We start from the raw sequence: 21,386 nt of genomic DNA, 5'->3' as shown, positions 1-21,386 counted from the left end.
TCACCTGAGGTCAAGTAACCTGTAGTCACAGGTGGAAGACCGTGGGAACCTCCAGCTGTGACCGCAGATAACCTGAGTGACGTCACCACTGATCGGTGCGGCCCAGTCAGTGTCTGCCTGAAGCCCACAGCAGGTGGTCATGTAGTGACTTCAGTATGTAGCAGAGCCGTAATTGTCGTGGAACCTTGTGTGGATTATGTCCGAACTGGGTGTTTAAAATTAATAAAGTGGTGAAAGAGGGTGGGTTTTTTGTACAGGTAGTCCTCGGCTTACGACGTTGATCCGTTCTTACGCGGCGTGGTAAACCGAATTTCGGCGTAAGTCGGACCATACGTTCATACAGCACTGTACCATAATAACAGTGTACTGCAAACACTTAGCCTATCCCTACACCTATTCTAACCTTTTCTTTGATGCACTGGTATCAGATGAGTCTGGCTTACGTTTGGGAGCCATAATGAAGGGTGTTATGGCGTGCAGAAGACTCGTTTTCCTCTGGACTCTATTCTTCCGCTGCTGCACGTAGAGCATCGTATAAAGCGTCGTAACCACGAAACGACGTAACTCGAGACCATCGTAACTTCGAGGACTACCTGTATTTTATTTCAAATAAATGATTTTTTCGGTGTTTGTGGTTATTTCTTTTCACTTACAGTATTAGTAATGGGGGGGGGGGGTCTCACAGATGCCTCCCATTACTAGGTCTTAGTGGCAGCTGAGAGCTGTTATTAACCCCTTATATTACCCCAATTGCCACCGCACCAGGGCAATTGGGAAGAGCTGGGTAAAGTTCCAGGATTATCACATCTAATGGATGCCTGATCAACTGCAGGCTATTTTTAGGCTGGGGGTTGCTCAATAAAGATAGGTCTCCCCATCCTGAACTTACCAGCCCCTAGCTGTCGGCTTTATAATGGCTGGGTACGAAAATTGGGAGGGGACCTCATGCTGGTTTTTAAAATTATTTATTTCAATAAATTTTTAAAAAGCCGCTTGCGGTTCCTTTATTTTGATACACAGCCAAGATAAGCGCACAGATGGGGGCTGAAGCCTGCAGCCATATGCTTTACTTGTGCTGAATATCATAAAATGGGGGAAAGCAGTGAATAAGCATGAAGGTAATGTGTGGCCCTGGATGTAGTGTTACAGCCGCACGGGAGACTCGGTGAGTATAACGCTCCATCTCTAATCCCCCTAGCCCTTTCTACCACCATTTTGAAGTACACGATTTTGGTCCCCACTTATATGGGGTTCAGAGTCCGGCCAGATATCCGAAATTAATTCCGGTCCCGATCCAGGTTCTGGGGTTTTTTTTCAGTTTTTTTTTCTTTTATAAATCCGGTTGAACCAGTCAATTCTGGGTATCTGCCCATCACTGGAGAAGACGCCTTCAAATATGAAAGACCTGGAGACGTTTATAAAGAAGAGTCTGAGATTCCAGGTGAGAGGAGAAAGAAGCTTGTAGACTGGTATAGGAGGCGACTGATGGAAGGGATTTATTCCAAAGGGCGAGAAACCAAATATCAAGATGAGGGGGACAACAATTTCGTTCGGCCAATTTTTGGGGTTTTGTGTGAAATTGTTCAGTTAGTCTTTTCTCTGTGTGTTGTAACAACACAAAAAAGCAAAGAAAATCAACATAAAACGTGAAGAACAAAACCTCATTGCAAGAATGTTCTGTGAGAAATAATAAATATGACTGTATATTAGGATGTGACTGTCTGTAGCCTCTATATTGAGATGTGACTGTCTGCAGCCTGTGTATTGGATGTGACTGTCTGTAGCCTCTATATTGAGATGTGACTGTCTGCAGCCTGTATATTGGGATGTGACTGTCTGCAGCCTGTATATTGCGATGTGACTGTCTGCAGCCTGTACATTGGGATGTGACTGTCTGCAGCCTGTACATTGGGATGTGACTGTCTGCAGCCTGTACATTGGGATGTGACTGTCTGCAGCCTGTACATTGGGATGTGACTGTCTGCAGCCTGTACATTGGGATGTGACTGTCTGCAGCCTGTACATTGGGATATGACTGTCTGCAGCCTGTATATTGGGATGTGACTGTCTGCAGCTTCTATATTGGGATGTGACTGTCTGCAGCCTGTATATTGGGATGTGACTGTCTGCAGCCTGTATATTGGGATGTGACTGTCTGCAGCCTATATATTGGGATGTGACTGTCTGCAGCTTCTATATTGGGATGTGACTGTCTGCAGCCTGTATATTGGGATGTGACTGCAGCCTGTATATTGGGATGTGACTGACTGCAGCTTCTATATTGGGATGTGACTGTCTGCAGCCTGTATATTGGGATATGACTGACTGCAGCCTGTATATTGGGATGTGACTGTCTGCAGCCTGTACATTGGGATGTGACTGTCTGCAGCCTGTACATTGGGATGTGACTGTCTGCAGCCTGTATATTGGGATGTGACTGTCTGCAGCCTGTATATTGGGATGTGACTGACTGCAGCTTCTATATTGGGATGTGACTGTCTGCAGCCTGTATATTGGGATGTGACTGTCTGCAGCCTGTATATTGGGATGTGACTGTCTGCAGCCTGTATATTGGGATGTGACTGTCTGCAGCCTGTATATTGGGATGTGACTGTCTGCAGCCTGTATATTGGGATGTGACTGACTGCAGCTTCTATATTGGGATGTGACTGACTGCAGCTTCTATATTGGGATGTGACTGTCTGCAGCCTGTATATTGGGATATGACTGACTGCAGCCTGTATATTGGGATGTGACTGTCTGCAGCCTGTATATTGGGATGTGACTGTCTGCAGCCTGTATATTGGGATGTGACTGTCTGCAGCCTGTATATTGGGATGTGACTGACTGCAGCTTCTATATTGGGATGTGACTGTCTGCAGCCTGTATATTGGGATGTGACTGTCTGCAGCCTGTACATTGGGATGTGACTGTCTGCAGCCTGTACATTGGGATGTGACTGTCTGCAGCCTGTATATTGGGATGTGACTGTCTGCAGCCTGTATATTGGGATGTGACTGTCTGCAGCCTGTATATTGGGATGTGACTGACTGCAGCTTCTATATTGGGATGTGACTGACTGCAGCTTCTATATTGGGATGTGACTGTCTGCAGCCTGTATATTGGGATGTGACTGTCTGCAGCCTGTACATTGGGATGTGACTGTCTGCAGCCTGTACATTGGGATGTGACTGTCTGCAGCCTGTATATTGGGATGTGACTGTCTGCAGCCTGTACATTGGGATGTGACTGTCTGCAGCCTGTACATTGGGATGTGACTGTCTGCAGCCTGTACATTGAGATGTGACTGTCTGCAGCCTGTACATTGGGATGTGACTGTCTGCAGCCTGTACATTGGGATGTGACTGACTGCAGCTTGTATATTGGGATGTGACTGTCTGCAGCCTGTATATTGGGATGTGACTGTCTGCAGCCTGTACATTGGGATGTGACTGTCTGCAGCCTGTACATTGGGATGTGACTGTCTGCAGCCTGTACATTGGGATGTGACTGTCTGCAGCCTGTACATTGGGATGTGACTGTCTGCAGCCTGTACATTGGGATGTGACTGTCTGCAGCCTGTACATTGGGATGTGACTGTCTGCAGCCTGTACATTGGGATGTGACTGTCTGCAGCCTGTACATTGGGATGTGACTGTCTGCAGCCTGTACATTGGGATGTGACTGTCTGCAGCCTGTACATTGGGATGTGACTGTCTGCAGCCTGTACATTGGGATGTGACTGTCTGCAGCCTGTACATTGGGATGTGACTGTCTGCAGCCTGTACATTGGGATGTGACTGTCTGCAGCCTGTACATTGGGATGTGACTGTCTGCAGCCTGTACATTGGGATGTGACTGTCTGCAGCCTGTACATTGGGATGTGACTGTCTGCAGCCTGTATATTGGGATGTGACTGTCTGCAGCCTGTATATTGGGATGTGACTGACTGCAGCTTCTATATTGGGATGTGACTGACTGCAGCTTCTATATTGGGATGTGACTGTCTGCAGCCTGTATATTGGGATGTGACTGTCTGCAGCCTGTACATTGGGATGTGACTGTCTGCAGCCTGTACATTGGGATGTGACTGTCTGCAGCCTGTACATTGGGATGTGACTGTCTGCAGCCTGTACATTGGGATGTGACTGTCTGCAGCCTGTACATTGGGATGTGACTGTCTGCAGCCTGTACATTGAGATGTGACTGTCTGCAGCCTGTACATTGGGATGTGACTGTCTGCAGCCTGTACATTGGGATGTGACTGACTGCAGCTTGTATATTGGGATGTGACTGTCTGCAGCCTGTATATTGGGATGTGACTGTCTGCAGCCTGTACATTGGGATGTGACTGTCTGCAGCCTGTACATTGGGATGTGACTGTCTGCAGCCTGTACATTGGGATGTGACTGTCTGCAGCCTGTACATTGGGATGTGACTGTCTGCAGCCTGTACATTGGGATGTGACTGTCTGCAGCCTGTACATTGGGATGTGACTGTCTGCAGCCTGTACATTGGGATGTGACTGTCTGCAGCCTGTACATTGGGATGTGACTGTCTGCAGCCTGTACATTGGGATGTGACTGTCTGCAGCCTGTACATTGGGATGTGACTGTCTGCAGCCTGTACATTGGGATGTGACTGTCTGCAGCCTGTACATTGGGATGTGACTGTCTGCAGCCTGTACATTGGGATGTGACTGTCTGCAGCCTGTACATTGGGATGTGACTGTCTGCAGCCTGTACATTGGGATGTGACTGTCTGCAGCCTGTACATTGGGATGTGACTGTCTGCAGCCTGTACATTGGGATGTGACTGTCTGCAGCCTGTACATTGGGATGTGACTGTCTGCAGCCTGTATATTGGGATGTGACTGACTGCAGCTTCTATATTGGGATGTGACTGTCTGCAGCCTGTATATTGGGATGTGACTGTCTGCAGCCTGTACATTGGGATGTGACTGTCTGCAGCCTGTACATTGGGATGTGACTGTCTGCAGCCTGTACATTGGGATGTGACTGTCTGCAGCCTGTACATTGGGATGTGACTGTCTGCAGCCTGTATATTGGGATGTGACTGTCTGCAGCCTGTATATTGGGATGTGACTGTCTGCAGCCTGTATATTGGGATGTGACTGACTGCAGCTTCTATATTGGGATGTGACTGTCTGCAGCCTGTATATTGGGATGTGACTGTCTGCAGCCTGTACATTGGGATGTGACTGTCTGCAGCCTGTACATTGGGATGTGACTGTCTGCAGCCTGTACATTGGGATGTGACTGTCTGCAGCCTGTATATTGGGATGTGACCGGTCTGAATGTATACAGTTAAAGCAATAAGTATTTGATCCCGTGTTGATTGTGTAGGTTTCCCACTGACAATGACCTGAACAGTCTATAATTTTAAGGGTTAATTGAATCAGTGAGAGAATATCCAAAATAAAATCCAGAAAATCACATTGTATAAATTATGTAAATGTATTTGCATTTTGCAGAGAGAAATAAGTATTGGATCCCGACCAACCAGATTTGGCTACAGACATTAGCCGCTCCTAACCCCCTCGTTCCCTGCATTACAGACGGCTCTTACATTGTCCCCTGTATAAAGCCTCCTGTCCACACACTCCATTACTCAGTCACTCTAACCTCTACAACATGGCCGACCAGAGAGTCAGGGGCAAGACCATAGACCTGCACAAGACTGGAATGGAGAAGACCATAGACCTGCACAAGACTGGAATGGAGAAGACCATAGACCTGCACAAGACTGGAATGGAGAAGACCATAGACCTGCACAAGGCTGGAATGGAGAAGATCATAGACCTGCACAAGGCTGGAATGGAGAAGATCATAGACCTGCACAAGGCTGGAATGGAGAAGACCATAGACCTGCACAAGGCTGGAATGGAGAAGATCATAGACCTGCACAAGGCTGGAATGGAGAAGATCATAGACCTGCACAAGACTGGAATGGAGAAGATCATAGACCTGCACAAGGCTGGAATGGAGAAGATCATAGACCTGCACAAGGCTGGAATGGAGAAGATCATAGACCTGCACATGGCTGGAATGGAGAAGACCATAGACATGCACATGGCTGGAATAGAGAAGACCATAGACCTGCACATGGCTGGAATGGAGAAGACCATAGACCTGCACAAGGCTGGAATGGAGAAGATCATAGACCTGCACATGGCTGGAATGGAGAAGACCATAGACCTGCACATGGCTGGAATGGAGAAGATCATAGACCTGCACAAGGCTGGAATGGAAAAGACCATAGACCTGCACATGGCTGGAATGGAGAAGATCATAGACCTGCACAAGGCTGGAATGGAGAAGACCATAGACCTGCACAAGGCTGGAATGGAGAAGATCATAGACCTGCACAAGGCTGGAATGGAGAAGACCATAGACCTGCACAAGGCTGGAATGGAGAAGACCATAGACCTGCACAAGGCTGGAATGGAGAAGACCATAGACCTGCACAAGACTGGAATGGAGAAGACCATAGACCTGCACAAGGCTGGAATGGAGAAGATCATAGACCTGCACAAGGCTGGAATGGAGAAGATCATAGACCTGCACATGGCTGGAATGGAGAAGATCATAGACCTGCACAAGGCTGGAATGGAGAAGATCATAGACCTGCACAAGGCTGGAATGGAGAAGACCATAGACCTGCACAAGGCTGGAATGGAGAAGACCATAGACCTGCACATGGCTGGAATGGAGAAGACCATAGACCTGCACATGGCTGGAATGGAGAAGACCATAGACCTGCACAAGGCTGGAATGGAGAAGATCATACACCTGCACATGGCTGGAATGGAGAAGACCATAGACCTGCACATGGCTGGAATGGAGAAGACCATAGACCTGCACAAGGCTGGAATGGAGAAGATCATAGACCTGCACATGGCTGGAATGGAGAAGACCATAGACCTGCACATGGCTGGAATGGAGAAGATCATAGACCTGCACAAGGCTGGAATGGAAAAGACCATAGACCTGCACATGGCTGGAATGGAGAAGATCATAGACCTGCACAAGGCTGGAATGGAGAAGACCATAGACCTGCACAAGGCTGGAATGGAGAAGATCATAGACCTGCACAAGGCTGGAATGGAGAAGACCATAGACCTGCACATGGCTGGAATGGAGAAGACCATAGACCTGCACAAGGCTGAAATGGAAAAGACCATAGACCTGCACATGGCTGGAATGGAGAAGACCATAGACCTGCACAAGGCTGGAATGGAGAAGACCATAGATCTGCACAAGGCTGAAATGGAGAAGACCATAGACCTGCACAAGGCTGGAATGGAGAAGACCATAGACCTGCACATGGCTGGAATGGAGAAGACTATAGACCTGCACAAGGCTGGAATGGAAAAGACCATAGACCTGCACATGGCTAGAATGGAGAAGACCATAGACCTGCACAAGGCTGGAATGGAGAAGACCATAGATCTGCACAAGGCTGAAATGGAGAAGACCATAGACCTGCACATGGCTGGAATGGAGAAGATCATAGACCTGCACAAGGCTGGAATGGAGAAGACCATAGACCTGCACATGGCTGGAATGGAGAAGACCATAGACCTGCACAAGGCTGAAATGGAAAAGACCATAGACCTGCACATGGCTGGAATGGAGAAGACCATAGACCTGCACAAGGCTGGAATGGAGAAGACCATAGATCTGCACAAGGCTGAAATGGAGAAGACCATAGACCTGCACAAGGCTGGAATGGAGAAGACCATAGACCTGCACATGGCTGGAATGGAGAAGACTATAGACCTGCACAAGGCTGGAATGGAAAAGACCATAGACCTGCACATGGCTGGAATGGAGAAGACCATAGACCTGCACAAGGCTGGAATGGAGAAGACCATAGATCTGCACAAGGCTGAAATGGAGAAGACCATAGACCTGCACATGGCTGGAATGGAGAAGACCATAGACCTGCACAAGGCTGGAATGGAGAAGACCATAGACCTGCACAAGGCTGGAATGGAGAAGATCATAGACCTGCACATGGCTGGAATGGAGAAGATCATAGACCTGCACAAGGCTGGAATGGAGAAGACCATAGATCTGCACAAGGCTGAAATGGAGAAGACCATAGACCTGCACATGGCTGGAATGGAGAAGATCATAGACCTGCACAAGGCTGGAATGGAGAAGACCATAGACCTGCACATGGCTGGAATGGAGAAGACTATAGACCTGCACAAGGCTGAAATGGAAAAGACCATAGACCTGCACATGGCTGGAATGGAGAAGACCATAGACCTGCACAAGGCTGGAATGGAGAAGACCATAGATCTGCACAAGGCTGAAATGGAGAAGACCATAGACCTGCACAAGGCTGGAATGGAGAAGACCATAGACCTGCACATGGCTGGAATGGAGAAGACTATAGACCTGCACAAGGCTGGAATGGAAAAGACCATAGACCTGCACATGGCTGGAATGGAGAAGACCATAGACCTGCACAAGGCTGAAATGGAGAAGACCATAGACCTGCACATGGCTGGAATGGAGAAGACCATAGACCTGCACAAGGCTGGAATGGAGAAGACCATAGACCTGCACAAGGCTGGAATGGAGAAGACCATAGACCTGCACAAGGCTGGAATGGAGAAGATCATAGACCTGCACATGGCTGGAATGGAGAAGATCATAGACCTGCACAAGGCTGGAATGGAGAAGACCATAGACCTGCACAAGGCTGGAATGGAGAAGACCATAGACCTGCACAAGGCTGGAATGGAGAAGACCATAGCCCTGCACAAGGCTGGAATGGAGAAGACCATAGCCCTGCACAAGGCTGGAATGGAGAAGACCATAGACCTGCACATGGCTGGAATGGAGAAGACCATAGACCTGCACATGGCTGGAATGGAGAAGACCATAGACCTGCACAAGGCTGGAATGGAGAAGACCATAGACCTGCACATGGCTGGAATGGAGAAGACCATAGATCTGCACAAGGCTGAAATGGAGAAGACCATAGACCTGCACATGGCTGGAATGGAGAAGACCATAGACCTGCACATGGCTGGAATGGAGAAGATCATAGACCTGCACAAGGCTGGAATGGAGAAGATCATAGACCTGCACATGGCTGGAATGGAGAAGACCATAGACCTGCACATGGCTGGAATGGAGAAGACCATAGACCTGCACATGGCTGGAATGGAGAAGATCATAGACCTGCACAAGGCTGGAATGGAGAAGATCATAGACCTGCACATGGCTGGAATGGAGAAGACCATAGACCTGCACATGGCTGGAATGGAGAAGACCATAGACCTGCACATGGCTGGAATGGAGAAGACCATAGACCTGCACATGGCTGGAATGGAGAAGATCATAGACCTGCACAAGGCTGGAATGGAGAAGATCATAGACCTGCACAAGGCTGGAATGGAGAAGACCATAGACCTGCACAAGGCTGGAATGGAGAAGATCATAGACCTGCACATGGCTGGAATGGAGAAGACCATAGATCTGCACAAGGCTGAAATGGAGAAGACCATAGACCTGCACATGGCTGGAATGGAGAAGACCATAGACCTGCACATGGCTGGAATGGAGAAGATCATAGACCTGCACAAGGCTGGAATGGAGAAGATCATAGACCTGCACATGGCTGGAATGGAGAAGACCATAGACCTGCACATGGCTGGAATGGAGAAGACCATAGACCTGCACATGGCTGGAATGGAGAAGATCATAGACCTGCACAAGGCTGGAATGGAGAAGATCATAGACCTGCACATGGCTGGAATGGAGAAGACCATAGACCTGCACATGGCTGGAATGGAGAAGACCATAGACCTGCACATGGCTGGAATGGAGAAGACCATAGACCTGCACATGGCTGGAATGGAGAAGATCATAGACCTGCACAAGGCTGGAATGGAGAAGATCATAGACCTGCACAAGGCTGGAATGGAGAAGACCATAGACCTGCACAAGGCTGGAATCGAGAAGACCATAGATCTGCACAAGGCTGGAATGGAGAAGAGCATAGACCTGCACAAGGCTGGAATGGGCTACAAATCCATAAGTAAGACGCTGGGTGAGAAGGAGAAACTGCTGGTGCAATAATAAGAAAATGGAAGAAATACAACATGACTCTCAATCACCATTGATCTCAGGCTCCATGGAAAATCTCACCTCGTGGGGTCTCCAGGCAGCTGGGACCACGGTCACCAAGAAAACCACTGGTAACACATTATGGTGGTAATAGCGCCCGCAAAGTCCCACTGCTCAAGAAGGCACATGTCCAGCCGTCCAGTCTGAAGAAGTCCCATGTGCGACCAGCCCACCTGAAGAAGGCCCATGTGCGGCCGGCCCGCCTGAAGAAGACCCATGTGCGGCCAGCCCTCCTGAAGAAGGCCCATGTGCGGCTGGCCCGCCTGAAGAAGGCCCAAGTGCGGCCGGCCTGCCTGAAGAAGGCCCAAGTGCGGCCGGACCGCCTGAAGAAGGCCCAAGTGCGGCCGGCCCGCCTGAAGAAGGCCCATGTGCGGCCGGCCCGCCTGAAGAAGGCCCATGTGCGGCCGGCCCGCCTGAAGAAGGCTCATGAGCGGCCGGCCTGTCTCAAGTTTGCCAATGACACCTGGATAATTCGAAGACTGATTGGGAAAAGGTGCTGTGGTCCGAGGAGACAAAAATTCAGCTCTTTGGCCTTAACGCAACTTGCCAGTGTGGAGGAAGAGAAATGCTGCCTATGAACCAAAGAACACCGTGCCCACTGTCAGGCATGGAGGCATTATGTTTTGGGTTGTTTCTCTAGTAAGGGACACCGCATCAATGGGAAAATGGGTCGTCGCTGGGTCTTCGAGCACAACAATGACCCAAAACATACAGCCAAGGCAACAAAGGAGTGACTCAAAAAGAAACACAAGGTCATGGAGTGGCCTAGCCGGTCTCCAGACCTTCATCCCTATAGAGGACCTATGGAGGAGCTGAAGATCCGAGCTGCAGAGCGACAGCCTCAAAATCTTAATGATTTAGAGATGATCTGCAAAGAGGAGAGGAGCAAAATCCTTCTGACATCAAACCTCATCATCAACTACAAAAACGCCCGACTGCTGGGCGGCCAACAAGGGGACGGCCACCGAGTATTAAGTCTTGTTTGCCAGAGGGATCCAATACTTATTCCTCTCTGCAAAATGCAAATACATTTCTCTAATTTATATAATGGGATTTTCTAGATTTTATTTTGGATATTCTATCTCCCTTTGTCAGTGGGCAAACTAACACAATCAGCAAGGGATCCAATACTTCCTTCCTTCACTGTATGTGGACGGGGTGTGCAGAGGTGACGCAGCGGTCGCTCAGCTTCCGGGGAGGTGACGCTTTCATGGCTTCTCTCTTGGTGGTCGCTTAATATAAGATAAAGGGGAGATAATGAGGACACAGCTGGGATCTGCAGCCTGTATATTAGAAACCGCGCTCAACCAATCCAGATCACCAATACATATTATACGGCAAGAATTCATAATATATAGATTTGGAGAGGACTAGGGCAAGTCGCGATACACATAAGAGCCAAGAACAAGAAGAAACCGCCAAAACGCCCAATTGCTGAATGTGAAGAACTTTATTAAGGGAAATGGTGAGCGGCACACGAGACCCCAGAGTCCGAAATTCCCGGTGGGTAAAAAGATAACTGTTCAAAAATCATATAGATAATTATCATATACACAGTATAGATGATCACATTAATATACACAGTATAGAAGGCAGAATTGCCACAGGTAACAGGCATAAATGTATATGAGAGCAGACGGTGGATCGCGTGTGAACGCCAATCACTATGTGAACAGAGGAGGCGCAAAAGGATCAGTGTCCAAAAATATAAGCATACCTGTGGGAACCGGGGAGACCTGGGACGCCAGTATGAGAATTATCTGTTACCCACCGGGAACTGCCGACTCTGGTGTCTCGTGTGATTGTGCCGCTCACCATTCCCCTTAATAAAGTTCTTCACATTCAGCAATTGGGCGTTTTGGTCGTTTCTTCTTTTTCATAGCCTGTATATTAGGATGTGACTGTCTGCAGCCTGTATATTAGGATGTGACTGTCTGCAGCCTGTATATTAGGATGTGACTGTCTGCAGCCTGCATATTAGGATGTGACTGTCTGCAGCCTGTATATTAGGATGTGACTGTCTGCAGCCTGTATATTAGGATGTGACAGGTCTGAATGTATATGGGGACGGGGTGAGATAATGAGGGACACAGCTGGGGTCTGCTACCTGCTCTCCTAATTGTTGCCCCCATCCTGATCTCTGGAGCCCCCTCCCAGGCTCTTTGCTCTCTGGAGCCTCCCCCAGGCTCTTTGCTCTCTGGAGCCTCCCCCAGGCTCTTTGCTCTCTGGAGCTCCCCTCCCCCAGTCTCTTTGCTCTCTGGAGGCCCCCCCAGGCTCTTTGCTCTCTGGAGCCCCCCTCTCCCAGGCTCTTTGCTCTCTAAAGCCCCCCCCCCCCAAGCTCTTTGCTGTCTGGAGCCCCCCAGGCTCTTTGCTCTCTGGAGCCTCCCCCAGGCTCTTTGCTCTCTGGAGCCTCCCCCAGGCTCTTTGCTCTCTGGAGCTCCCCTCCCCCAGGCTCTTTGCTCTCTGGAGCCCCCCTCTCCCAGGCTCTTTGCTCTCTAAAGCCTTCCCCCCCCAGGCTCTTTGCTCTCTGGAGGCCCCCCCAGGCTCTTTGCTCTCTGGAGCCCCCCAGGCTCTTTGCTCTCTGGAGCTCCCCTCCCCCAGTCTCTTTGCTCTCTGGAGGCCCCCCCAGGCTCTTTGCTCTCTGGAGCCCCCCTCTCCCAGGCTCTTTGCTCTCTAAAGCGCCCCCCCCCCAAGCTCTTTGCTGTCTGGAGCCCCCCAGGCTCTTTGCTCTCTGGAGCTCCCCTCCCCCAGGCTCTTTGCTCTCTGGAGCCCCCCTCCCCCAGGCTCTTTGCTCTCTGGAGCCCCCCTCCCCCAGGCTCTTTGCTCTCTGAAGCCCCTCCCCCAGGCACTTTGGAGCCCCCCCAGGCTCTTTGCTCTCTGGAGCCTCTGCTGATATTTCGCCCCTCCAAACCTTCTACATATTTGATTCATTTCTCCGACCTGAGGAGGACGAGCTCATTTGCATATATTAGAAGGCTACACGTTTCTATTTCCTTTCTCTGCGCGTTCCCAGGGTTTCAGCCGCAGAGTAACTCTGTGCTGTCCCCATTCTGTCACTCCACACAGCAGCTGAAGTGAGTGGGGATTTGGGAAGCGTTGCCAGTGCCACACAAGAAGTAGAGGCGTGGGTCACCCTGCACAGGCGGCATCCATGCACGAGGCGACACGCACACCTGCAATCTGGCAGTGAGGTTCGGGGTCTCCGACCTCCAAAGTCCCTGGATGCAGCAAATTATAAATCAGGTCCAGGGATCTTGGGACGGGTTCATGGGCTCCAGCCAATGCCTGTCACACATCACTCATCGGTGGATCCGTGATTAGAGCATCTAACATATCTCCTCCAAGATGTGGACACCGAGTGATTTAACCACCAAATCTGCAACCAATGTGTGACGACCCCAGACGTTCCAGCCGAGAGAGCTCCAGCCATTACCAGAAGCAGCAGACCTAGATGCGTCTACCAGGAGATGTGGTGATGGAGGTTAGGTGGAGGGGTCATTAGGTGCAGGTGTCAGTGCTGCCCAGACGCGAATGTTCTGTGACCTCAATTCATGCACCCGACATGCGCAAATTTCCAGAAAAGAGCTTTATCAATATTTCTGTGTAATTGCAACTTGACACCAGAAACACAACAACTACAAGAATAAGTAGAACTGGCCATGACAGGCCATTACAGAAGACTTTCCAGAATACACCCCTTGGTGGTCTGTAGATGAACTGAACATCCATTACAACGTGCTCCAAACACCACTCCTTGTTGTTCTGTGGAAGCAGTCAGCAAGCAGCTGACTAGAATCCGCCCCACAGGGGTCAGTTTACACAATCACTGGTAGGCGGTGGTCCACTGAAGTGGTCGGGGGACACAACCACTATCTAGTAGACAGTATTGCAGAATTTACCCTACAGTTGTCGGTGTACACAATCACCATCTAGTAGGCAGTAGTCTAGAACCAGCCCCACGGTGGTCGATGGACACAATTGTGGAGACACGAGCTAGTGGGTGCTCTTGTCCGCTGGCCTCCACGGCTCATACCACTGAACGCTCGCACTCCTTACCTGGAACACTACTTAGACAACACAGGGTGAGGGAACCACACATTGGTGAGACTTTATTGGTAGGCAAAAATATTGTACATTCCCAGCAAGACGCAAGATGGTACAAGCAACAGAGTCTCACCCTTCCGCTGGCCCGTCAGGGATTAGAGTCTTTGTGACTTCATAGCTTCCTGGGCCAATTATCACTGTCTAGCAGCACGCTGCTTTTGGCGGGCGCCCACTGAGACGAGATAGCGGCAAGCTTAGGGAGCAGTTCTGTGAACCTTCAGCTGGAACCATGGACCCTAAACTGAAATCCTGTAGAATATCCGAAGTGAAGCAGCTCTGTGTTTCCTCAGTCGGAACCGAATCTCCCCAACCGACTGAGATTATGTAGAATATTTCTTTAAGTGAAGCAGGTCATGTAGAGGCTAACCCTGAGGACATAAGCAAGGCCCTTTTCTATCCCTCAGTTCTCATTTCAGGATATTATGTGTTACAGCATTGGTAGAGATGGCTGCTTTACTTTGGTCACAAGTTTTCCTTTAAACTCTGCAGTCAGAGGGGCTGAGGCAATACACATCTACAGACAATAGGGCTCTGATCAGAAGAGACTTCTCTTATTTAACAAACAAAAAGACCCATACATCTGGCCTAATTAGGAATCAAGAGGATTTGCTGGGGGGGGAGCACATATGGTCTTATCCGGTGGTATGGAGGATAGAAGAAATAATAGGTGTGCTCACCTGGTGGAAATAGTAATGCACATAAATGAAAGGCTGCTGCAGATCCAAAGGCGAGGAGGATGAGAGTGATGAATAATATCTGGATCTTTTTTGCGCTGTCCCTCTAGTATAAAGATGAGGAGTCCACGATCGTGAGGTTATTATCAGCTGTGGTTTATTTCAATAAGCACAACAAAAGATCTAGATATTATTCATCACTCTCATCCTTCTGACCTAATTAAGAACAGTTTACCTTCTCACAAGTGGCTAAACGCTGAGTCTTCACAACAATCACCATCTTGTAGGCAGTAGTCCAGAATTCACCTCAAAGTGGTTGATGGACACAATCTAGTAAACAGTGATCCAGAATCCACCCCACAGTGGTCAGTGGACACAATCACCATCTAGTAGGCATTGATCCAGAATCTACACCACAGTGGTTGCTGGACACAACCACCACCTAGTAGTCAGTGGTCCAGAATCCACCGTCGATGAACACAATCACCATCTATCAGGCAGTAACCCTGAATCCGCCCTACAGTGGTCCGTGGACACAATCACCATCTAGTAGGCAGTGGTCCAGAATCCTCCCTACAGTGGTCCGTGGACACAATCACCATCTAGTAGGCAGTGGTCCAGAATCCTCCCTACAGTGGTCTGTGGACACAATCACCATCTAGTAGGCAGTGGCCCCACAGTGCTCTGTAGACTCATTAAATACTTACAACTTAAGTAATCTTGTTACTCTTTCATTGGACATGATGCTGCTGCAATAATGCTAAGCAGGTCTGTGTTCAGATGGGCCAAGACAGCCAGGGTTGGGAGTGGATGGGCCAAGACAGCCAGGGTTGGGAGTGGATGGGCCAAGACAGCCAGGGTTGGGAGTGGATGGGCCAAGACAGCCAGGGTTGGGATTGGATGAGCTAAGACGGGCAGGGTCGGGAATCGATGGGCCAAGACAGCCAGGCTTGAGAATGGATGGGCCAAGACAGCCAGGGTTGGAAATGGATGGGCCAAGACAGCCAGGGTTGGAAATGGATGGGCCAAGACAGCCAGGGTTGGAAATGGATGGGCCAAGACAGCCAGGGTTGGAAATGGATGAGCTAAGATGGGAATAGTCAGAAATGGATGGGCCAAGACAAGTAAGTTCTGATTGGATGGGCCAAGACAGGCAATCACCTAGGATTCCTTCAGCTAATACACACATTCCAGGTCATGTTCCCTGGTGAGGGCCACATAACCCTGCCCCCCCAGATATCAGTGCTCCTTATATTCAGTGCAGTATTATTCCTTTCAGCTTGTAGGTTTGTGAGCGATGACGAATATTTGGATATTGCCAGAATTTCTCGAGAACAATCAGGTGACTATGAATGCAGTGCAGCCAATGAGGTGGCAGCGCCAGCGGTGCGTCGAGTTACAGTCACCGTATATTGTGAGTATTCTTCATGTTTTGTGTCTAAGGGTTAAACTGAATGAAAACCCTCAAACCATTCACAATAAAAAGGCCAATAAACAGAATATCCTGAACCTAAAGCCACTAGAACCCTAAGAAATGTGTCCTCTCAAGAAGTTGTGGTCCATATATTAGTGATTAATTCTAGGCAACACATCGTGTGGGATCTCACAAGAAGGGTAGAGCAGAATATCTTGGTATAGGTCACCTAATATTCCCCCCTGGTGGGGAGGCCTTTGAGGGCTAGTCTCTAACGCTTCATTTCCTCCACAGATCCACCCTACATCTCGGACACTGGAAATACAGGGGCATTTGTTGGTCAGAAGGGAATGCTGCACTGCGCTGCCCTGGCCGTCCCGCTGGCAGAATTCCACTGGTATAAGGAGGACACCAGGTGACGTCATTGCCGCTCTTTGATCTTCATAACGTTCCCTACAGATGACGATCCCACAGCATCCATGGGCTCTGTACTTTCAGATTGGGGGCAGAAGCCTCTGTCCTCCAGGAGCAGCGCTCCTCCTGTCCATTGTTGGATCTTCAATATCAGGCTTGTGCCATATAGCTGAGCGGACACCGGTTCTGAAGAAAGTAATCCCTTTCCTTAATCTAACACTTCCTATTTCATGTAGGTGGCTGTTCTGAGCTGGCGCCATCTTCCCCTTCATGACGCACGCTGCAGATCGCAGGAGGCGCAGTATAAATAGAACGCTTCTCTGTCTATTTTTGGCGTGAGGAATTATTTCACGTTCAGCGCCTGCTGCTGCTGAATCGTTTATTAGGTATTTGCATTTTCTTTTGGCATCTTTTCTTAATTCTGAGCCTCAGCCAAATCTAAGCCGCCGCCGCTGCGAGGACTTTCATTCTCCTTACTGCAGTTTACGGAAACAAATGTTAATATTTATAAGAGGAATCAATGGTCGCCATGCAAGGGGAGGCGAACACATCATCTACATAGCCAGGAGCAAATTCAGCAGTGGGGCCTGAACGTGGCCTGATGGGGTCAGCACCGAACCCCAACACGATGGGGACTCAAGCATGCCGCCAGGATTATAGGTCTGCCACCTTCATTGCTTCGCGTGGACTCTTCTCAGTACAGATACAGGGCACAATTACGTGTTCTTTTTACGGCTTCACCATGTCAATGACTTTATGGTCTCAGATTCCTGCAGACCTCACTTTATACGTCATCAGATGTCTGGAGCGCTCCTCCTAATGCCCCGTACCAAAGACCTGGCCTGCTCCAATCACACCTAGTATAAGTGTTATATACGGGAAGACGACAAACCTTGTGCTACTCCATTCCTAACAATCCTTACAGTGACTCATCAAAACTAATTCCTAGGAACACATTTTAGAATATGCAGAACACAAACCATTCTTAATTGTTTCCCAGTCATTTGCATTCCATCGTCAATCTATGTGACATGATCTGTGGATATCAGTACTGGGCTAAAGCTGGGTTTACACACTGCAACATCGCAAACGACATCGCTGTAACATCACCGGTTTTGTGACGTTACAGCGACCTCCCCAGCGACATTGCAGTGTGTGAAACCTATCAGCGACCTGGCCCCTGCTGTGAAGTTGTGATCGCTACAAATCGTTCAGGACCATTCCTAGGTCCTTTGTTTCCCGCTGTGCAGCATGCATCGCTAGCAAGTTTCAGTGTGTAAAGGGGACTTTACAGCGACTCCGCGGCTCTGTCTGTGTAGCCTCCTGATTAGCGGTCACCGGTGAAGGATTCACCGGTGACCGCTAATCCCCCGAGTGACTGAAGTGTCCCCCCCTCTCTCATACTCACCGATCCCCGATCACCGGCGCTGCACGGCGTTCACTCTGCTCCAGCAGCTTTTCCTTTTTTGAAAAAGCCGGCCGCTCATTAAACAATCTCGTATTCCCTGCTTTTCCCCGCCCACCGGCAAATATGATTGGTTGCAGTGAGACACGCCCATACGCTGAGTGACAGTTGTGTCACTGCACCCAATCACAGCAGCCGGTGGGCGTGTCTATACTGTGCAGTAAAATAAATAAATAAATAATTAAAAAATCCGGCGTAAGGTCCCCCCAATTTTAATACCAGCCAGATAAAGCCATACGGCTGCAGGCTGGTATTCTCAGGATGGGGAGCTCCACGTTATGGGGAGCCCCCCAGCCTAACAATATCAGCCAGCAGCCGCCCAGAATTGCCGCATACATTAGATGCGACAGTTCTGGGACTGTACCCGGCTCTTCCCGATTTGCCCTGGTGCGTTGGCAAATCGGGGTAATAAGGAGTTAATGGCAGCCCATAGCTGCCAATAAGTCCTAGATTAATCATGTCAGGCGTCTCCCCGAGATACCTTCCATGATTAATCTGTAAATTACAGTTAAAAAACACACACCCGAAAAATCCTTTATTAGAAATAAAAAACACAAACACATTCCCTCATTACCAATTTATTACCCACAACAAAGCCCTCCTTGTCCGGCGTAATCCACGGTCCTCCAACGTCGCATCCAGCTCTGCTGCATGGAGGTGACAGGAGCAGCAGAAGACACAGCCACTCCTGTCACCTCCACGCAGCTAATGAAGAGAGCCGTGTGATCGGCTGAGCTGTCACTGAGGTTACCTGGATCCAGCGGTGGATGCAGCGGTGGCCGCGGGTAACCTCAGTGACAGCTCAGCTGATCGCGCTACTCACCGCCGCTCCGGTCAGCTCCACGCAGCAAATGAGGTGAGTAGCGCGATCAGCTGAGCTGTCACTGAGGTTACCGCTGCATCCACCGCTGGATCCAGGTAACCTCAGTGACAGCTCAGCCGATCACACGGCTCTCTTCATTAGCTGCGTGGAGGTGACAGGAGCGGCTCTGTCTTCTGCTGCTCCTGTCACCTGCATGCAGCAGAGCTGGATGCGACGCTGGAGGACCGTGGATTACGCCGGACAAGGAGGGCTTTGTTGTGGGTAATAAATTGGTAATGAGGGAATGTGTTTGTGTTTTTAATTTCTAATAAAGGATTTTTCGGGTGTGTGTGTTTTTTAACTGTAATTTCTCGGGGGTATCTCGGGGAGACGCCTGACATGATTAATCTAGGACTTATTGGCAGCTATGGGCTGCCAATAACTCCTTATTACCCCGATTTGCCAATGCACCAGGGCAAATTGGGAAGAGCCGGGTACAGTCCCAGATCTGTCGCATCTAATGAATGCGGCAATTCTGGGCGTCTGCTGGCTGATATTGTTAGGCTGGGGGGCTCCCCATCCTGAGAATACCAGCCTGCAGCCGTATGGCTTTATCTGGCTGGTATTAAAATAGGGGGGGACCGCACGCCGGATTTTTTAATTATTTATTTATTTACACGGCACACAGAGCCGCGCGGCATTAAATGAAGTCGGGTGAAGTTCACCTGCTGTCCCCAACGACCAGCTAGTCGCTCTGCAGGTCCGGATCGCTGTTAGGCCGTTGGCCAGGTCTGCCTGTTTGACAGCTCACCAGAGACTTTGTAGCGATCCCGGCTAGGTTGAGATCGCAGGTTGGATCGCTAGAAAGTCTCAGTGTGTAAACCCAGCATAAGCAGACTGCCATCTGCAAGATTAGTGGTTACCAAAGAGCCTCATCTGAATATTTAGTTATAGGTTGTAAGAAGTTGTGCAGATAGTAATTGTCAAGATCTGCTCCATCTGACCAAGGAGAGGCCTGGCCATAATACAGGAGCCATAGACAAACTCTGGTCTGTCTGACCAAGGAGAGGCCTGGCCATGATACAGGAGCCATAGACAAATCCTGCTCTGTCTGACCAAGGAGAGGCCTGGCCATGATACAGGAGCCATAGACAAACTCTGGTCTGTCAGACCAAGGAGAGGCCTGGCCATGATACAGGAGCCATAGACAAGCTCTGGTCTGTCTGATCAAGGAGAGGCCTGGCCATGATACAGGAGCCATAGACAAGCTCTGGTCTGTCTGATCAAGGAGAGGCCTGGCCATGATACAGGTGCCATAGACAAACCCTGCTCTGTCTGACCAAGTAGAGGCCTGGCCATGATACAGGAGCCATAGACAAACCCTGCTCTGTCTGACCAAGGAGAGGCCTGGCCATGATACAGGAGCCATAGACAAACTCTGGTCTGTCTGACCAAGGAGAGGCCTGGCCATGATACAGGAGCCATAGACAAACCCTGCTCTGTCTGACCAAGGAGAGGCCTGGCCATGATACAGGAGCCATAGACAAACTCTGGTCTGTCTGACCAAGGAGAGGCCTGGCCATGATACAGGAGCCATAGACAAGCTCTGGTCTGTCTGATCAAGGAGAGGCCTGGCCATGATACAGGAGCCATAGACAAGCTCTGGTCTGTCTGATCAAGGAGAGGCCTGGCCATGATACAGGTGCCATAGACAAACCCTGCTCTGTCTGACCAAGTAGAGGCCTGGCCATGATACAGGAGCCATAGACAAACCCTGCTCTGTCTGACCAAGGAGAGGCCTGGCCATGATACAGGAGCCATAGACAAACCCTGCTCTGTCTGACCAAGGAGAGGCCTGGCCATGATACAGGAGCCATAGACAAACCCTGCTCTGTCTGACCAAGGACAGGCCCAGCCATGAAACAGGAGCCATAGACAAACCCTGCTCTGTCTGACCAAGGAGAGGCCTGGCCATGATACAGGAGCCATAGACAAACCCTGCTCTGTCTGATCAAGGAGAGGCCTGGCCATGATACAGGAGCCATAGACAAACCCTGCTCTGTCTGACCAAGGAGAGGCCTGGCCATGATACAGGAGCCGTAGACAAACCCTGCTCTGTCTGATCAAGGACAGGCCCAGCCATGAAACAGGAGCCATAGACAAACCCTGCTCTGTCTGACCAAGGAGAGGCCTGGCCATGATACAGGAGCCATAGACAAACCCTGCTCTGTCTGATCAAGGACAGGCCCAGCCATGAAACAGGAGCCATAGACAAACCCTGCTCTGTCTGACCAAGGAGAGGCCTGGCCATGATACAGGAGCCATAGACAAACCCTGCTCTGTC

General features: G+C 49.7%; 2 protein-coding genes across 2 annotated transcripts in view; one reads left to right on the top strand and one right to left on the bottom strand.

Annotated features, from left to right (window-relative positions):
• LOC142257160 (uncharacterized) overlaps nt 1-21,386 on the bottom strand; it is a 101,237-nt gene that overhangs the window by 67,953 nt on the left and 11,898 nt on the right. The window lies entirely within an intron of this gene.
• Nucleotides 1-21,386, top strand: part of LOC142257161 (opioid-binding protein/cell adhesion molecule-like) — a 258,031-nt gene that overhangs the window by 226,801 nt on the left and 9,844 nt on the right. Inside the window, exons 4-5 of the mRNA XM_075329281.1 lie at nt 16,227-16,361; nt 16,656-16,776. Coding sequence (XP_075185396.1) covers nt 16,227-16,361; nt 16,656-16,776 — 256 coding nt within the window. The remainder of the gene's footprint in view (nt 1-16,226; nt 16,362-16,655; nt 16,777-21,386) is intronic.

Source organism: Anomaloglossus baeobatrachus, chromosome 11 (genome assembly GCF_048569485.1).
Source record: "Anomaloglossus baeobatrachus isolate aAnoBae1 chromosome 11, aAnoBae1.hap1, whole genome shotgun sequence".
Lineage (NCBI taxonomy): Eukaryota > Metazoa > Chordata > Amphibia > Anura > Aromobatidae > Anomaloglossus > Anomaloglossus baeobatrachus.
The sequence above is the reverse complement of the archived record's forward strand: the minus strand, read 5'-3'. Positions and strand labels throughout refer to the sequence as shown.